The sequence below is a fragment of the Phascolarctos cinereus genome, unplaced genomic scaffold, assembly GCF_003287225.1.
Source record: "Phascolarctos cinereus isolate Bilbo 61053 unplaced genomic scaffold, phaCin_HiC Scaffold_726;HRSCAF=1367, whole genome shotgun sequence".
Taxonomy (NCBI): domain Eukaryota; kingdom Metazoa; phylum Chordata; class Mammalia; order Diprotodontia; family Phascolarctidae; genus Phascolarctos; species Phascolarctos cinereus.
Window position 1 is genome coordinate 390,271,711 of NW_027556098.1, and position 19,155 is coordinate 390,290,865.

At 44.6% G+C, this 19,155-nt stretch overlaps 1 protein-coding gene across 1 annotated transcript in view; it reads left to right on the top strand.

The window, feature by feature from the left end:
• CIROZ (ciliated left-right organizer protein containing ZP-N domains) overlaps window positions 1–18,940 on the top strand; it is a 53,159-nt gene extending 34,219 nt beyond the window's left edge. The window contains exons 9-14 of the mRNA XM_078146225.1: window positions 2,682–2,720; window positions 4,646–4,783; window positions 6,873–6,957; window positions 10,123–10,319; window positions 11,870–11,990; window positions 16,507–18,940. Coding sequence (XP_078002351.1) covers window positions 2,682–2,720; window positions 4,646–4,783; window positions 6,873–6,957; window positions 10,123–10,319; window positions 11,870–11,990; window positions 16,507–17,876 — 1,950 coding nt within the window. The 3' untranslated portion in view covers window positions 17,877–18,940. The remainder of the gene's footprint in view (window positions 1–2,681; window positions 2,721–4,645; window positions 4,784–6,872; window positions 6,958–10,122; window positions 10,320–11,869; window positions 11,991–16,506) is intronic.
• Window positions 18,941–19,155: the final 215 nt, after the last annotated feature.

The window sequence follows — 19,155 nt, forward strand, 5'->3', positions numbered from 1 at the left end:
ACAGGCACCTAAATATAACCTTGTACTCAAGGATTCAGCTGCAGACATTTAAAGAACCCTGAGTGTTTGTCTCTGGGTATTTAGAAATGCTTTCTTCCCCATCTTCTTCTTTAGAATTTCTCTCCCCTCCTCCTAAAATCCAACCTCAGTCTGTAATCTCATTTCCTCCTCTTCCCTCCCCTCCCCCTCCCCCAAATCAAAGCAAAGCAATTTGAAGCTGGGAATAAGTCAGACAAGGATTTGGAAGCTTAAAAAATATTGGCGGCATCTTGCTTTCCCATACACCAGCCAATGGAGTCTTTCTTACCTTTCTTCTCAGGCTAAGATTCCAGAAAGATCTTGATTAGATTGGAGACAGGCAGTCTCCCCACTGGAGAAAGCAAGCTCTCTGAGGGCAGAGTTTCTTTTTCCATTTACTTCTTTGGACCCCCAGCACCCAGCACAATGCCGGGCACATGGTAGATGAGTAATAAATGCTTCTTGATTAATTTATTGAAAAATATTCAAGGATGGGATCATAGGAACTAGTAGGAACTGGAAGGGACCTTACAGGTAATCTCCAAGGTACCAGACTCACAGCCCTGCATGCTGCAAGAGGCTGCAAAACACCCTTGCCCAGCCAGAACCTGATTAAAATGTAATTGGGAAATGTTTTAACAAATAAAAATACAATGCAACATAGATAATTCTAATTTGTGGTTTTCTAAGTCAATATATGGCCTGCAGGGATCAATTTCTATTTGAGTTCAAGACCAGCCAGTCTCATTTTACAGATGTGGAAACTGAGGCCCAGAGAAATGAATTCATATATCCAAGGTTATGCTGCTACTAAATAGTGGAACCAAGATTCCAGTTAAAGTCTCCTGACTCCAAAGTCAGACACTCAAGGAAGAAAATGAGGCAAGAGCTGAGCACAAGGAGGGCTCCTGCTTCCTGGCAGTAGTGGCCATGGAGAAGGGCTTTTTTCTCAAAAAAGGGAAGCTACAAAAGCAAGTCAGGACTAAATGAGCTTTGGAGTCCAAAAACCTTGACAGCAGAAAAAACACCAGCTCTGAAGTCAGAGGATCTTGGTACAAATCCTGCCTTTGATCTTTCATTTTCTTTCTTTCTTTCTTTCTTTCTTTCTTTCTTTCTTTCTTTCTTTCTTTCTTTCTTTCTTTCTTTCTTTCTTTCTTTCTTTCTTTCTTTCTTTCTTCCTTCCTTCCTTCCTTCCTTCCTTCCTTCCTTCCTTCCTTCCTTCCTTTCTTCCTTCCTTCCTTCCTTCCTTTCTCTTTCTCTCTCTCTCTCTCTCTCTCTCCCTTTCTCTCTCTCTTTCTCTCTCTCTTTCTTTCTCTCTTTCTTTCTCTCTTTCTTTCTCTCTTTCTTTCTCTCTTTCTTTCTTCTTTCTTTCTTTCTTTCTTTCTTTCTTTCTTTCTTCTTTCTTTCTTTCTTTCTTTCATCACAGTTAAATGACTTGCCCAAGATCACACAGGGCCAGTTACTCTATCCACTGTGACACCTAGCTGCCCCTAGTATTTATTTTTTATGTGACCTTAGGCAAATCCCTAAGCCGAGTCTTCTTCTTCATGTCAAATCAATTTCTCTCTCTCTCTCTCTCTCTCTCTCTCTCTCTCTCTCTCTCTCTCTCTCTCTCTCTCTCTCTCTCTGTCTTTCTATCTTTATCTCAAGTAACTTCCTATGTTATAAATGAATCAAAGATGCAAAGGATTCAAAGACAAAACCCAAATCCTCCCTGTCCTATAGAAGCTTACATTTTAATGGGGGAGGGGCAGGGAGACATACACTAGACATACAGAGAAGGAAACACAAACTCTATGTCATGAATAGCAACTCTAAGATCATTAGGTTATAGATTAATTTGTGACATGAGGTAGTGGAGGGTACCACCACACTGGTGATGAAATCCCAAATCTGTAATCCCACTTCCAACCTTGTACTTTCACAAGGGAGAATGGAAAATCAGGAAAGGCCTCCTGGACGAGGAGGCACCTGAGCCTTGATACCAAGTGAGTGCTTCCAAGTGGGGAAGGTGGGGAATGAATGAATACATTCAGGAATGGGGGACAGAAGAGAGAGATGGGAGCCATGGGAAAACCCATGCCTAGAGGAAGTGTGACCTAAAATAGAAAGGAAAGCAGGAAGAATTGATGGAGTGTTTACGGATGGGAGATTTTAGGAGTGAAGGGAGAACCTTAGGGAGAGACTTTAGATTAAAACCTGCTATATTCCACAGAAAACTTTTTGGTCCTGATTATACGGCACCTACAACTTTTACTTTCTGTTTTCAGTCCTTCCAGCATTCCTCTCCACCTTAAATCCCCCCAGGCTCCTGACCGCTCTCCTTGTGGCTGCTCCCAGATCCCTGCCACAGCCCCCCACCCCCCACGGCCCTCGGTTCCCCTCCAGTGAAGCCAGCTTGAGCACCTGAGGCTTCTGACATGCCCAGGCAGCTAGAGACATCTCCCTGGGTCTGTTGCTAAGAATGTTGACACTTCGGTCCCCAACATAAATGACTTTCTTGTCTTAATGAGCCAACATCCTGGGCTGAAACCTTCCTCTCTTGTCTGGCCCCCTGCTGCGCTAATTGCCAGCTTTTAGATGTTTGGGTAAAAAACGGTTACTCACTCACCTTTGCTTACTGCTTGCTGGAGAAACGAAGGTTCTCTCCTTTTTTTCTGCAGGTTTCTCGGCCCATACCCCAGGGAAGTGCCAGCGGACAGGTAGGTGAGGCATTCTTTTTTCCCCTTTGGATTCTACAAAAACATCTTGCAGGCCTCTTCCTGCCTGGTGTTCTGTGGCTTTCTTTAGCCGGAAACATACCCGGGCACCTGCCTTGGTCTCTGGTGTCTGTCTTGAGCGCATTTCCTTGTCCCCTTAGCTGTGAGAATGATCTGGTAACAGAATGTAAATGAGTGGTCAATTCTTTTCTCTCCTTCTGCCCACCCAAAGGACATCAAAGGACTGTGACAGCTGGTTCAGACCAGGGGGCTGGATAAAAGCTCTCCAGGGATGTTGGGGAAAATGTTCCTGAATGGGGCTGGGTAGAAGGTTAGAACGACTCTGTCCTGGCCCTTCCAACACGGATTCTGTGACCTAAGGCAAAGGGTGGAGGAGAGAAGGAGGCAGAGTAAATACAGGGAGAAGAGGGCTTGGAATCAGGGACCTGGATTCAAATTCTACCTCCAACACTCTCTAGCTACCGGCTCTTGGCCAAGTCAATCCTGTCTATAAAATGGGGGTATCAGTAGCCGCTACCTAGAAGAGTCAGCGGGATACAGGGCCAGCTTTGGAATCAAGAAGACCCAGGGATAGGGTCTACCTCGACCACATTATGGTCCACTGGGCAAAGTGAGAGGCTTAGAGTCAGAGTACCTAGATTCAAATAGTAGTAATAACAGCAATAACTCACATTGAGATAATACTAAGGTTTTAAAAACACTTTACATATTATTTCATTTGCTAATCACAATACACCTGTGAGGTAGGTACTGTTATCATCCCCATTTTACAGAAGAGGAAAACTTCAGCTGATTGAGTTCTTGTGATTTGCCCAGAGTCACCAGCTAATAACTATCTAAGGCAGGATTCGAACCCAGGTCTTCCTGTCTCCAAATCCATTGGCGTGTACTGCGTGACCTAGTTACCTTTAAATCTCACCTCTCATGCTTATTACTTTTGTGACCTTGGGCAAGTCATAGCCTTCCTTGGGCCTCAGTTTCTTCAGCTATACAATGGGGAGGCTGAGGTCCTGATAACTGTCTAAAGAAGGGCAAGTCCCTGAATCTCAGCATCCCAAGGAGCAGAGTTGTGAAGACAGGGTGGCAGGAGTTTCAGGGCCACTTTTGGAGGCAGGAAGACCTGGGCTATGGCAGTAACAAAAGCAGAATACTGCCCTAAGTCTTCCCGAGTCCTGCTTGTCTTTGACAAATACTGCCTTCGTGACTCTGGGTGAGTCATTTAACTTGTTTATATCCCAGGTAACTGTAAGTTACAAATGAGCTGTCCAGGCAGGGTGATGCAAGGCCCCATCTTTAATGAAATTAGAGCTTTGGGGGACCCTGTTCCCCGGTCCCCAATCAACAATCCCTCTCCCAGGGCTATTTGTGAGGCCCGAATGGTGAGTGAACTTTAAAGGGTCATGTAAATGTCAGCTATAAATTATTATTAAGGTGCAGTCTGGAAGGATTCTTTTCTGCAGGGAACCTTCATCTCTCGCCCTTCAGCTCTCTTTTGCCTCGGTGTCCCTGAGGGGTCCAAGCCCCTTGAACTGCATAGCTGATTCACATCAAGATCAACCCCTAACTCAGCTGATGTATGGGCCGGGGATTTCTGGCCTCCTCCTTCAACTAGAGGTCCCTGCACTCCCTGCCACCCCCTGCCACCCCCTGCCAATTGTGTGTTCTTACTGCTCAGTTGGTCCATCTGACGACCCTCCCCCCTTTCTTGCTACCATAACCCCCTTCCCCATTCCCATAGCCCAGAGAGCAGTGACTTCACAGCCTGCTCCATCCAGGAGCAGGCTCTCCTCTGTAGAGATTTCCTGCTACTTTCCTGCCTGGGAGAGTGACACACCGCCCCCCCTGCCCCAAGTTGGCAGGATCTCCAGTAAGAGAGAGTTTTCTGGGAGTTTGTCTCATTTGTCCAGAGGCCCTGGCTTCTGTCTCTCCGAGGTGAGCTGGTGGCTTCACTGGAAGATGCCAGTCTTTTGGGTTTATATGTAGAAACGAACACCACTACCATCACCATCTTGGGCTCAAGGCAGCAGCTTCTGCAAAGGAAGGAGGTAAGTGATGAGCAAATGAATAATTTGATGACAATTATTTCCTCAAGTGTGGGGGCTACAACACTGGGCTTGGGGACTAGTGGCTCTGTGTTTGAATCCTTTCTTGGGCAATCATCAGACAAAGGACCTTGGACAAATCACTTAATTCTTTGGGGCTCTGTTTCTCTGACTGTAAGATGAGGGGCAGGGTGGGCTAGGTGGCTTCAAAGTCCTTCTAAACCTCTGCTCCTAAGACTTTTGAAAAAGTGGCCTCTGAAATGTGGCATTTCAATTTTTGATTCTTAAATATTTTATGAATGTCTGTTTAAAAGAAAAAAATCAGAGTTCTTTTATGATTGTCCGCTCCTGCCCCCTAACCATAGTCCCTCAAGCCCTCCTGGTAACAAAGCTAGCCAGTCGGTCAACAAACATTTACTGTGTGCCTAATGGATGCTAGGCAAGGGGCCCTCATTTACTAAGCTACCCAAGTCTGATAGTCCTGCCTTTGACAAATACTGGCTGTGTGTCCCTGGGCAAGTCATTTAACTCCCTAAGCTCTCAGATGCTAAATTACACAGGTGGAGTAAATCTCCACACCAGAAGTTCCCTATGCTGATGAGATCACAGGTTCAGAACTACTCTCCACCCCACCCCCATCCCCAAACAAAGGCGGGGGGGGGGGGGGGGAGGGAGAGGTAGCCTGGCTGACCATGGAGTTGGGAAAACCTCATTCGGAGTCCTACCTGGGATCCCATCCATACTCAATTCAATTCAACAGGTATTGGATTCCTAAAATCTTCAAGGCATTGTGCCAGAGACTGAGGAAGATGGAAACAAATTAATACTTGTCTTCAAGTGGGCTCCATTCCACTAGGAGGGGGGAGCACAAAATATATACATAGAAAATAATATATACTGTAACTGTAAAAGGAACTGTAAAATGAGGTGTGTGGGGGGAAACACTAACAATGGAGAGGGAGGGAATCATGAAATGTATCTGGCAGCAGGAAGCTCTTGAGCTGAGCTTTGAAAGTAACTCGAGATTTCAAGAGGCAGAGGTGAGGAGGGAGGGCATTCCCAGCGTGGGGGACCACCTTTACAAAGGCGTGGAGGAAGGAAATGGGGTGTTACATATAAAGAACAGCAAGGAGATCAATTTGGCTGAAAAGTAGGGTGCCTTAAGGAGGGGTAATGTGAAATCAAACAGAAAAATGGGTTGGAGACAGATTGTAACGGGATTTAAATGTCAAATTGGTGATTTTAAAAATTTTTATCCTTGAGGTAATAGGGAACCAGTGAAACTCCTTGAGCAGGGGAGTTTTGTAGTCAGATGTAGTCTCTGCCTCAGGTGAAGCTCTGAGACTATATTTATTTATTGGCTAGGCAATGGGGTTAAGTGACTTGCCCAGGGTCCCACAGCTAGTGAGGATCAAGTGTCTGAGGCCATATTTGAACTCAGATCTTCCTGAATCTAGGGCCAGTGCTCTATCCACTGTGCCATCTAGCTGCCCTGATGCTCTAAGATTATAAACGAGAGAAGATTTGCTGGCCAGCATCAGTGGAAGGAGCGAAATCTCAAGTGTGGAGCCCCATTGCTCACCCCAAATTGAATATTTTGTCCCTGTGCTCTTGCTACCTTTCTGCTGAGAACTGACTAGCATTTGCCTGCTTCCCCACAAGGGTTTAAATGTCCAGACCTGGGACTGGTCTGATGTAGGTGCCCAGATGTGAAAGTGGGGACCCCATTATTGTTTCGTCCTCTCCTTGGGAGATTATAGTGTGCTGTAATCATGGATTCCGTTCATCCTGATCACAGCGGCAGGCACATAATTACCATCTCCTGAAATAGCCCAAAGTTACAGTGTAAGGGAAGAATATTCACGTGACATTTGCTTAGAGTGATATTCCTGCTATAAATATCCTGGCTAGATAATATCTCCTGGCGAAGTCACAGCAAGAATTATGGACCCCAGTTTCTGGACGTGTGGAGGGACTTCTTCCAGGGACCTTGACTTGGGGGATGTGGGGCTGGTTATGGAGGGAGCTGGTTGTGTGAAAAGGGTGTCATTTTTGAGATCATGAGAGACACGAATCTCTCATGACTTGACAGGTGATGAACACAAGTGTGGATTTTTTGTCCCTCTGGATGGTCAGCGGATATTATGCCTATTCCCTGGAAGCGATGTGTCCCCTGGGTAAGGGTCGGTCCCCAATCCTTGCTCCCTCTAATCCACTCAATATCCTCATGTTTTCTTGCTTCCTTGCCCCACTCCTTCTGATGAGTATCTCTTTCTTTTCCCACCCCTCCCTGACACCTGCTTACTCTTAGCTCAAGAGACCAACCAGGCCTCAGGAAAAAACCTGAGGGTCTCTGAAAAGGGATCTCTAATTCTTGCGCTCCTATCTCTTTTTTGCTTTCATATGGGGTAGGGTGGGGCTGCAAGACAAAATATCTAGACTGTATTTCTCAGCTGCTTTGGTCAGTCTGGTGGAATCCAAGGGCAGCTGGGTGGCATAGTGGATAGAACACCAGATCTGAAGACAGGATGACTCATCTTCCTGAATTCAAATCTGGCTTCAGACCCTTACTAGCTATGTGACCCTGGGCAAATCACTTTACCTTCTTTGCCTCAGTTTCCTCATCTGTAAAATGAACTGGAGAAAGAAATGGCAAATCACTCCAGTATCTCTGCCAAGAAAGCCCCAAATGGGGTCACAATGCATCAGACACGAGTGAAATAACTGAACAACAAAAAAGTCAAAGAAACAAGCATTTATTAAGTACTTACTGTGTGCTAGGCACTAGAGTTACAAAGAAAGACAAAGGACAGATACTGCTGTCAAGGAAGGAGCTCACAGTCTCGTGAGGAAGACAACATGCAAATAACTATGTACATACAAGATAGATACAGGATAGATTAGAAATAATCAGAAGAGGAAAGGCATTCACTTTAAGGGGGACTGGGAAAGGCCTCTTGAAAAAGGATGGATTTTAGCTGAGACTTGAAGAAAGCTGGGGAAGGCAGAAGGCAGAGGTGAGGGAGGGTGGGAGTTCCAGGGGCCCTGAAGGCACCCTAGTGTCAGAGGATGGAGTGGCTTGTTTGTTTTTGTTTTTGTTTTTTTGTTTGTTTTTGCTGAGGCAATCAGGGTTAAGTGACTTGCCCAGGGTCACACAGAATGGAGTGGTTTGTTAAAGGAACAACAAAGAAGGTGAGTATTGATGGATCAGAGCACTTGATGTGGGGTGTCCTTAAGGTGTAAGAAGACCTGGAAAGAGTAGGAAAGGTTAGGCTGGGCATTGGAAGTCCACCAAAAGATTTTCCATTCAATCCTGGAGGCAATAGGGAGTTAACTGGTATTGGTTGAACCGGTATGTGTGCGTGTGTGTGTGTGTGTGTGTGTGTGTGACATTGTTAAACCTTTAGGAAGATCAATGTCACAACTGTATGGAGGATTGACTGGAATGGGGAGAGGTCAACTAGCCCGCCATTTCCATAATCTAAGTATGAGGAGATCTGGGTTAACCCCAGGGCAGGGGGAGTGTTAGAAAAGAGAAGGGGCAATATACAAGAGACATCATGAAGATAAAATTGACCTAAGTTGGCAACAGATTGGCCACGGGAGTGAGAGACAGTGAGGAGTCGAGGAAGACACCTAGCTTGGGACCCTGGTGACTGGGAGGACAGTGCTGCCCTTGACAATATAAGAGGGAAATGGGGAGGGTTTGGGGAGTTCAGTTTTGGACACGTTGAATATCTTCATTGCCTAGCACAGTGGTTGGTACATAGCAGATTCTTAATAAATTGTTTTTTATTCAATTTAAGTCGTCAGGTCGATTCAAGACCTGGATTCAAATTCCAAACTCTGCTACTTACCACTTGAGTAACTCTGAGTCACTTAGCTTCTGTGAACCTCAGTTTCTACATCTGTAGTACAAGAAGTTGGATTTGGTTATCATTAAGGTTCCTTCCCACTTTAGATCTATGATCTTCTAAGTCTTGGGGAGGTGGATATGGTAACCACAAGTGGTTACCTGTGTCCCCAATCACCCTCAATTTTGTTCAGTGATGCCTTTAACAAAAGGCACAGGCTTACACTGAGAAACAAAATATCCGGCTTGAAATGTAGATACTTCTGGGCATGGAGAGAGCATTGAATCTGGAATTGGGGAATTCCAGAGGCTCTGAGTTGGGAACCCCCAGAGGTCATTGAGTCCAACGCATGCTGGAAAAAATCCCCTCTACAACTACACTGGCAAGGGGTCATCCAGCCTTTATTTGAAGACCTTTAGGAACACTACCTCTCCAGTCAATCACTCTTGGATGGCTATCATGGTTAGAAAATTTGCTTGTTTGTTTACACTGATCATGGAAGACAGCATAGCATAGTGGAAAGGATTCTGTCTTTGCCATCAGAGCACTGAGGTTGGAGTCAGGCAGACCTGAATTCAAATCCAGACTCAGATACTTCCTGGCTCTATGGCTCTAGGCAAATCACTCGTCTGCCTTGGTTTCCTTGACTGTAAAATGAAGATGACCTTGCAGGGTTGTTTGTGAGGATCAAATGAAATAATATTTGCAAAAGGGCCTGGCACATAGTAGGTGCTATAAAATGCCTATTTCCTTCTCTTTACCTCCCTTAGGAGCTGATGGCATTACATTTCTTGACTACTATGGCACACTATTGACCCCTATTGAGCTTAAAGTCCAGTAACACCCCCAGATCTTATTTAGGCAAACTACTATAGAACCATGCCTCTGCCATCTTGTCCTCACCAGCAGACCTGGATCCAAATCTTGACTCTCTTGTGTGTATTTGCATTAATAAATGCTTGTTGACTTGACTTCCCCCCATAGGGTCTCAGTTTCTTCATCTGTAAAATGAGATCACTAAGGTAACTTCCACTGCTAAAAGCTATGAATCCAGGTGGCAGATCTGAGATTCAAACCCAGGTCTCTCACTCTAAATCCACTGGAAAGTGCTAATGCTTGCAACCCCATCGTTTCCTTGAGAGCAACATTTGATAGGAGGTAGGCGACAGGAGAAAACCTGGCAGAAGACTTCGCCTATTTGACAACTTTGCCCTGAATGCAACATCTGCAAACTTTCTCTGTTTACATAAGTTCCACATGGGACCCGTTGAATAAGGGTGACCTTCATCTCTTAAGTATTGGTTCGGCCTAGTTCAGCACAGACTAATTATAAGAGAGCACAAAACAGTCTCAGAATTCTCCCTAGGAAGGTGTGCTGGCCCAGCCAGAAGTTCGGGCTGTCAATTAAGATGCTGGTGGTGGGGATGGCTTTATTCAGCTGTGGGAGTTTACCCTTGATTATGCTTCATGGTTTTTTTTCTGTCACAGTCTCATCTCAGCCAGGCCCAGAAGTCCTGGTTCAAATCCCCAAACAGGGACTAGGGCTAGTGAAAAGAAGATCCAGATACACAGAAGCGCTGACCCTGAGAGATCTCCGAGTCAGCCAGTCAAACAGCTTCACAATCACTGAAAACAGAGACTTTGTTGTGGTCAGCATCCCAGCCAGCGATGTGCTCCAGAGCCAGGTCAGTGAAAGGGAACCCCAGCTCTAGCTTAGAAATTTTCAAGCTAGATTTTGCCACGTATCCCACAATGTATTCCCTCCCACCTCACAGGACACACTATCTAGAGAATGACTTCCGTAGAACTGCCTCCCTAAAAACTATAGATTATGAGCCCCCACCAATGTGTTTTCTCTTAACAGAGAGCCAGATGATGCAATTAGCTTAAAGCAAGGGCATTTACTGAAATACTGTAGTAAGAAAGTTAGTAATAAAACATATACCACATACACCAGGGCTCATTCTTCCACAAATACCCCAAGCATAGTGCTTGACATCTGGTAAGCACTTTATAAATGTTTTTTACTCACTCACTCACTCATTCATTCATCTGAACCAGGTAGCAAAGTATAATTGAAAGAATACTAGAATCTAACTAGGAGCACATTCTAGTTTTTTTTAATTTAGTAACCTGTGTGGCTTTTAATTTCTCTAGTTAAGTGTAATAGATATATAGAAGATACATGCGTGTGCTCACATGCACATGTGCGCGCACACACACACTATATGGGCAGCTAGTGGCACCATGTATAGAACACTGGGCCTAGAGTCAGGAAGACCTGAGTTCAAATTCTGCCTCAGACACTTACTAGTTGTGTGACCCTGGGCAAGTCACTTAACCCTGTTTGCCTCAGTTTCCTCATTTGTAAAATGAACTGGAGGAGGAAATGGCAAACCACTCTGGTATCTTTGCCAAGAAAACCCCATGGTCACCAGGTCCAGCACCCTATTTATTGAGCTACCTAGCTGCTTCTTATTTGAGTTCTACATATATATTATTATAAATTTTGTGTTCAAAGCTATGTGCTAAGTGCTGAGATTACAAACCAAAATAATAGCTTCCCTCAAGAACCTCCTTTTTTTTTTTAAAGTAAGAGAATGACCACAGGTTTTGCTAGAGATATACATAGTTTGCATATTCCACAATTCAGAGCTAGAGCTTGGAATATGGCTAGGTGGAAGGTAGAGGTTCAAGGGTATTTAATGCTAAAATTATTAATAATAATAGTAATAACTAGAAGGTATGTGGTGCTTTAAGATTTGCAGATTCTCACAGCAACTCTAGAAGTAAGCGATATTATTATCCCCATTTTACAGATAGGAAAACTGAGGCTGTGAGAGGTAAAACAATTTGCCCAGGGTCTAGAGGTAATAAGTGTCTATGGTAGTATTCAAAGTCAGGTTTTCCTGACTCCAAGTTCCAGGCTTTATCTTCTGTGCCACTTAGCTTCCTCCCCAACCTCTTGTGTCCCTTCTATACATCGGGTAGTTAGATGGTACAGCGTATAGGACAATGAACCTGGCATCAAAGAAACTCAGATACTTTCTATCTGTGACCCTGGGCAAGTCACTTCATCTCTCACATCCTCAGTTTCCTCATCTGTAAAGCTGGGGATACTAACAGCACCCACCTCCCAGGGTTGTTGTGAGGATAAAATAAGATAATATTTGTGGCTGCATAAAAGCTAACTATGCAACCATATGACAGAGGTTACCTCATGTCCCTTCGGCAGTGCCAGGAAGCCCAAGGAGTCACCAGGATGCAACCATTTTATAGGATAGACCTCAGCCTGGAGTTTGCAGAAGTGACTGGTCCAATCCACTGGACAGTGGAGAATTTTTTCCATTGTGCTGGTAAGTAAGATACTACTGATGTTCTTTGCACAGGACCTCTGAGACCACTTCGATTCAGTGCAATTCAATATTTATCAAGCACTAACTGTATGCCAAGTACTGCCCTGGGTGATGGGGATATAAAGGCAAAAACAAAACAGTCCTTGCCCTCAGGCAGTTTCCAATCTGTTGGGGGTAGATACAACCTATGCTTAGATTAGTAAAGATGAGTATTTATAAAGTAACAGAAAATATGTTCAAATAATTTCAAGAAAGAGAGAGGGAGAGGGAGGGGGAGAGAGGAAGAGATGGGGAGGAGGAGGGAGGGAAAGGGAGAAAGAAAGAGGGAGGGAGGGAGGGAGGAAGAGAGAGAAAGAGAGAGAGAGAGAGAGAGAGAGAGAGAGAGAGAGAGAGAGAGAGAGAGAGAGAGAGAGAGAGAGAGAGAGAATTAATATCTGGGAGGAAGTAGAAAAGGCTTGCTTTGAAGGAAATTAGTGATTCTTAGAATTTCCTTTCAGCCAGGATATGGTGTCTCTGAGACTTCCTTTCCTGTGGGGCAGGTTCGCTATCTGACAGAAGAGGTTGGTTCACTAGCTGGTGAAAAGAACAGTAAGCTTTCCTTCTAATGGGGGCTCGGAGGTATATCTTTCCTCCAGTACATGCATTGTTTATTTTTGTCTTTTGTCCCAGCATTTAGCACTCTTGTCTCATAGGAGGCACCTATGTAGTATTTGTTAAATTGAGCCTCAGACACTCATTAGGCTTGACCTTGAGCCAGTCATAGCCTCTCTAGGCTTCCATTTGCTCATCTCTAAAATATAGGGGCAGGTCTGGATTAGATAAAGTCTGAAGTCCCTTCCAGCTCTAAATCTGTGATTTTATGGATTCTGAGAGGAAGAGGTGAGTGCTTTTCCAGGCTTGGAAATGAACCTAGCATGTGGAATTTGGGTAATAGCTAGCAGGCCAGTTTGGCTAGAATGTAGAAGACATGAAGGGAAGCACCATGAAATAAGTAGGGAAAAGTGAATTGGAGCCAGACTGTGGGGACTGTCAGTGCCAGGCTGAGGGGTTTATATCTTATTTCAGATCAAGGATTCTGCACTTTCTCTGTGTCATGGATCCTGTGGGCATACTGGTGGAGCCCCCTGACCCTTTCTCAGAATGATGCTTCAAATAAAGTACATAGGATCACAAAGGAAACCCATTGTTTTAAAATATAGCTATCTCTCTATGTCTGTCTATAGACAGACTATCTACCTACCTATCTATCCTCTTCTATCTATCTTTCTATCATTTATCATTTCTATCTCTACCTCTTCTACTTACCCTACTTTATCTTTCTATCATCCAGCTATCATTTATCTCTATCTAACTCTTCATCTACCCTTCTATATTTGTCTTGATCTTTCTACCATCTATCATTTATCTTTGTCTATGTATCATCTCTATCTCTCTTATTCTACTATCTTTTATCTCTATCATCTCTAACTCTTCTATTTTCTCATATTTATCTCTATCTTTCTATCATCTATCATTTATCTCTATCATCTACCATCTTTTCTCTGTAACTTCTATCTCTATCTACTCCATCTATCCATCCATCCATCTATCCATCTATCTCTCTATCTGTCTTTCTGTCTATTTACTCTATCTATCTATCTCTATCTCTCTATGTACTTGTTTCTCTATCTACATCTCTCTCTCTCTCTCTCCTCTATCTATCCATCTATCTATCCAAATTCATGGACACCCATCCTAGAGGCAATGGGGAGCCACTGAAGATATTTTGACCAGGAGAACGGCACTTGTGTCTTTCTTGAGAGAATCATTTTGGCAGCAGTCTGGAAGATGGGTAGGAGAGGAGAGCCTGGAAGTGGGAAGTCCAATGAGGAGGCTACTGCGAAGGTCCTGGGCAGAGATGATGAGGGCCTGAGCTAGAGCAGTGGCCCAGTATATGTAGAAGAGCGAACGGATGGGAGAAGATTTGCCCTGCCATGACCCAGCTTCCCAGCAACCTGGTATCACCACATGCAAAACCACCAGAAGCAAAACCTATTAAAATCTTTGGGGAGGAAATGTACCTAATTCACAAACGCTGCGGCCACTTTCATCTCCTGGCTCCTCACTGTCCTCCATAGAAGGCAGACCGTGAAGGATATTTGACTCAGATGTTTGGGGCACAGGAATGCCCTGGTTGCCAGGATATGATGTTTCAGTGCTGCAGAAAAAAAAATTGTAATTATATTCAGAACCATATTGAAAGATTAAAGGGGAATTGCCTTCCACATCTAGACCCGAAATTTAGATTTTAAAAGGAAAGCCCCATGGGAACGGGGAATTAGGAGGAGGTTCTAAAGCCCTGCCCCAAATAGAAAGATTTCTCTTGCAACTTGACACATTTCAGGAGCTGATTTTGGCCCTCTTTTTTACATTTCCCTGTAAGATTCATAGTAGTTCCAAAAGCACTGGGCTTATGGTGGGGCTTTTTCTTCCTTCTTAGAAAATAGAAGCCCGAGAATGCTTTGGCATTTTCCCCCTGACTAAAGGGAAAATGCTCATCATGGCTTTGTAGCCAGTACTGAATGCAATGCCAAAATCAATACAACGAGCAAAACAGACTTTAGAAAGATTTGTGTGTCTCTCGAAATGTGCATGTAGGAAAATAAACTCATTCTCATCTTTTCAGTCAAGTAATATTTCCACCTAGAGTGAGTGGGGTACAAGGGATAGAGTGTTTGCAGAGTTCTGGGTTCACATCCTGCCTTTGACACTTACTGGCTGTGTGACCGTGGGCAAGTTACATAACCCCTCTGAATTTCAGGCTCCTCTAAATTCTAAAATTTCTGAAATGCTGGATCCCAAGTCTGGAGAGATCTGGGGTCAAATCCTGCCTCTGACACTTGAGTGTTATTTGACTATAGGCAGATAATTAAACATTTCTGATGGCCAGCTTTTATGTTATGGTTTAAGGTTTGCAAAGTACTTTCTAAAGATTATCTCTGATTCTTGCAACAACCCTGGAAAACAGGTGCTATAATTATCCTCATTTAACAGTTGAGGAAACTAAGTCAGAGTGACTTGCCCAGGGTCACACATCTGAGGCCAGATTTGAATCCAGGCCTTGATTCTAAGTCCAGAATTCTATTCAAGTCAGATATGGTCCAGTGGAAAGAGAGCTTATCTTCAATTCAATTAGACAAGCATTGATGAAGGACTTGCTATGTGCTGAGGACTGAGCTATGAGACAAGAACTGACAAATAGTCCTTCCCCTCAAAGTGCTTGTATTCTGCTAGAATGCCAAAGAACTGGGTTTGAATCCCAATTCTGACTCTTACTAGCTATGTGACCGTGGGCAGGTAGATCACTTAATCTCTCTGAACCCCAGTTTCTCCATCTATAAATTATACTACCTATCTAATGGGGTTGTTGGGGGAGTAAGCATTTTGGGGAACTTTAAAGTGGTAGTTTTTGTCATCATTGTTTCTAGGATCATAGATTTACAGCTGGATAGAGCAGTTTTTAGGGCATCTGATGTGACCTCTGATTTTACAGAAGGGGAATCCAAGGCTCAGTGAGATGATTAGGCTTGCCCAATATCATATATGTATTAACTGGCACAACCAAGATGTAGGTCCTCTGATTCCAAACCCAGGCTGCGTCAAAAAGACCAGGGTTCCAATACTTCTTATCACACACGTCAGCTGTACAGCTATGGGAAAGGCTTTCTGTTTCTGTGAACACCAGTTTCCTCATCTGGAAAATGGGGACAATGATACCAATGTATACTCAGCTCACAGGTTGATTGTGAAAATCAAGGAGTTAATGGCTGAAGCACTTTCCAACCTCAAAAGCACTATATAAATGTCAATTAAACTGGGCTCCAGTCCTGCCTTTGACATATATTGGCTCCATTGTGATCCTGAGAAAATCGTTGAACTTCTCAGAGCCTTGGGCAGCCCTCCAAGTTCATCAATTGCAGGGCTATAACTGACCTGCACTGGGGGAGAGAGTATCTATATTCACAATACGGGTGGATCATAGTTCCAAAGCAGAGGTTCTTAACTTGGGGGCCCTGATCTCGTTTTTTAAAATGTGTAGTTAGAGAACTGTATTTCAACATAATTGGTTTCCTCTGTAGTCCTCTGTATTTTATTTTGTACATTGAAAAACATGATTCTCAGAAGGAGCCCACAGGCTTCACCAAACTGCCCAAGCGGTCCAGATACACACACCAAAAAGATAAAGAACCCCTGATCTAGGTCTGGAAGGGACCTCAGAGACCATCTAGTTGGATTCTATTTTATAGATGAAGAAGCTGGGAGTCAGAGAGGTGAATGATTTGCCCAAGGTCACACAGGTGATAATTAGCATTTATATAGCCGTGATAAGGTTTGCAAAGCTCTTTTGCATAGGTTATCTCATTCAAGTGGGTAACAGAGGTAGTGCTGTGATAGAGTGTCAAACTCCATGCACAAGGATGGAAGAGGAGTTGATTTTAATGAACTGTCTTTTTTCTATCGATGCCTATTTCCCTAGCCTTCAAAGACCAGCCTTCATCATCTGGTGTTACAGACCCTGAATCCTTTTCAGCAGAAGTCAGCCCATCAATCAATAAACATGTAAAGGCTTACTATGTGCCAGGCACAGAAGAGTTGAAGTCAGACTTGCCACTCCCATTGACTACCCTGAATACTGTGCCTTCACTGCAACCATCTTCTCCATCTCTGCCACCATCTATTCCAGTAGGCATGCAGCTGACTTCTTCATTCTCTCTCCAAGCAGCGGGATCACCTTCATCTGAAGACCTGCAAAGAGAGCCTTTGGGGAGTTTTGCCTTGGACAGCAGGCACCACGGACAAGCGGTAGGCACAAGCCCAATGACACGTCTTCAGCTGAGCATCTTCTCCAATTCTCTTGAGGAGTGTTCAGAATCAGCCAGGTCGAGGTCCCCATCTGGTTTGGGATGCTTGACCCCAAGCAATCTCACTGCTCCTTCAAACTCAAGTAGCCCAATTCTAAGAGCGAGTACTTCTGCCATTGTTTCTTTCCAGGAGAACCAATCTACAGGTGCCACCCTTACCACTCCACTGCCGGGTCTCTGGCTTCACTCTCTTGCCTCGAATCATGATAAAAGGACACCATCAGGGATTCCAATGACTGTCCCACCAAATGGAGGATCCTCTGAAAGTGAAAAGCCCCCAGAAGCCACTGAAAAGATCCCAAAGGATACTTCACAAGCTGTTGTGCCTGAACTATCAGCTGCAGACCAGCGGGGCCAGGCCTTACTGCAGATGTCCTCTACTTTGGCTGCAGGTTGGGATGATAGCCCGAGGAGACATCCAGGACCCCGAGAAACAACTGCTCTCCTCTCCAAAAACTTTTCAGGCAGCATCATCCATCTTCTCTTATCTTTCACTACCTCCTCTTCAAAGAAGAAGCAAGAGCTGATCATGAAGCCACAGGCTGTGTCTGTAGGGATTGGAGGGGACTCCATCATTTCTAGTGTTCCTGGAGCAGTGATGAATCAGCAAGGCATAAAGGACCCCACAAGTGAAGGGACGGCCTGGTTGCCAACTTCAGTCATGTTTTGGGATGATTCTACACCTCCTTCAGTGACCCCAGGTGCTAACTCCCAGGCCTTCCAGCAAACCCTCCCAGCCCCAACTGGTCAGATCTTCTCACTGCCTGCCCTGCCTCAGTTGGTCTCCTTTGGGTCTACAAAATACTTACGGTCCCCGGTGCATTTGCTAAAGGCATTTATTACCCAAACTGATGGTCTCAGAGAAATGAGACCTGGGCAGGACTTGGCCGAGCTGCCAGAGCATTCCAACCAGCTCAGAAGATTGATGAGGGGAAGCAGAACAAAGACAGATGTGAACCCCCCAGAGGGAGAGTGGCTGGATTAGTGCAGGTCTCCAGGGTGGCAATTACCTGGCGGGTAAGAACTTGAAAACCACCTTTGCTGAAGGAAAGGCAGATACCCATCATGGTCTCAGTCAGAAACAGGAAGTGGCAAATTTCCAGGGAGCATTCTTCCCCATGTCAGAAATCATTGTGACAACACAGAGCCCTCACTTTCTCCAAAATAGGACTGAGGGGGTCTTGGTTACAAATCTGCCCCTGTCAGGACCAGGAGAGGCAGACCAGCCAGTTCTGCAGGCTGAGTCACAGAGTAACAGTCCCTTATCCTGGAGAGATGTAGCCTATACCAACCAAAGGAGAATTTTACATACTTCATTTCTAGAAGAAATTGTATCTGATAGCTCTATTACTCACCAAGAGTGGCCAAAGACTGATGGACCTACTTCCCCCACAGGACACATGCTAAGAAGTCAAGGGGCTTTTGGCCAAGTAGCTGTCCATCCTTTCCTCCTTCTCCCCAGATTGCTGCCAGAGAAACAGTTGTCAGATCCTCGGAAGAGGGGCCTGGATGGCATCAGAAGATCTACAGTGGCATCCTCTAAGAGGACCAGGGAGCAGCTCTCTAGGGGCTCTGAAGGCATCAGGACCCAAGGACCAGGGTCAGTGCCGCCTGGGACATCCAGTTCGTGGCCTTCCTAGACACTGCATCCTGAATGGTACCTCTCACAAGCTACTGAAGCTGCTTCACCATCCATTTCTAACCCAATGGAGCCTGGAGACCCTTTCCCCACAGTCCACTAGTGTATCATTTACCCCCAACAAGTGCTTCTGGGATCACACTAGCGATAGTCATTAGCAGCAGTATTGCTCAGAGTATTGGAGGAGAAATCACAGTACAAATAGGCTCCGTTTTGTGGTTTTTCCCTTTTGCTCTGATTCTTCTTTCACAACACAACAGTGCAGAAATATATTTAATATGATGTCAGATTGTATACCATCTTGGGGAAGGGAGAGGGGGAAAAATTTGGAACTCAAAATCTTATACAAGTGAATGCTAAAAACTATCTTTACATCTAATTAGAAAAAATAAAATACTATTAAGTGGGGAAAAAAACCAAACAGGCTGAGTTTGCTGCTGTTCAATCATCACCCCCATACCCCCTGCTTCTAACCAAATTCTTTGGATCGTCTAAAGGCAGCTAGAAGGAGCAGTATTGGACTTGGAGTCAGGAAGACCTGAGTTCAAATGCCACCCAAGAGCTTCCTAGCTGTGTGACCTTGGGTAAGTCACTTCTAAACATACCACAGTTTCCTCACCTGTAA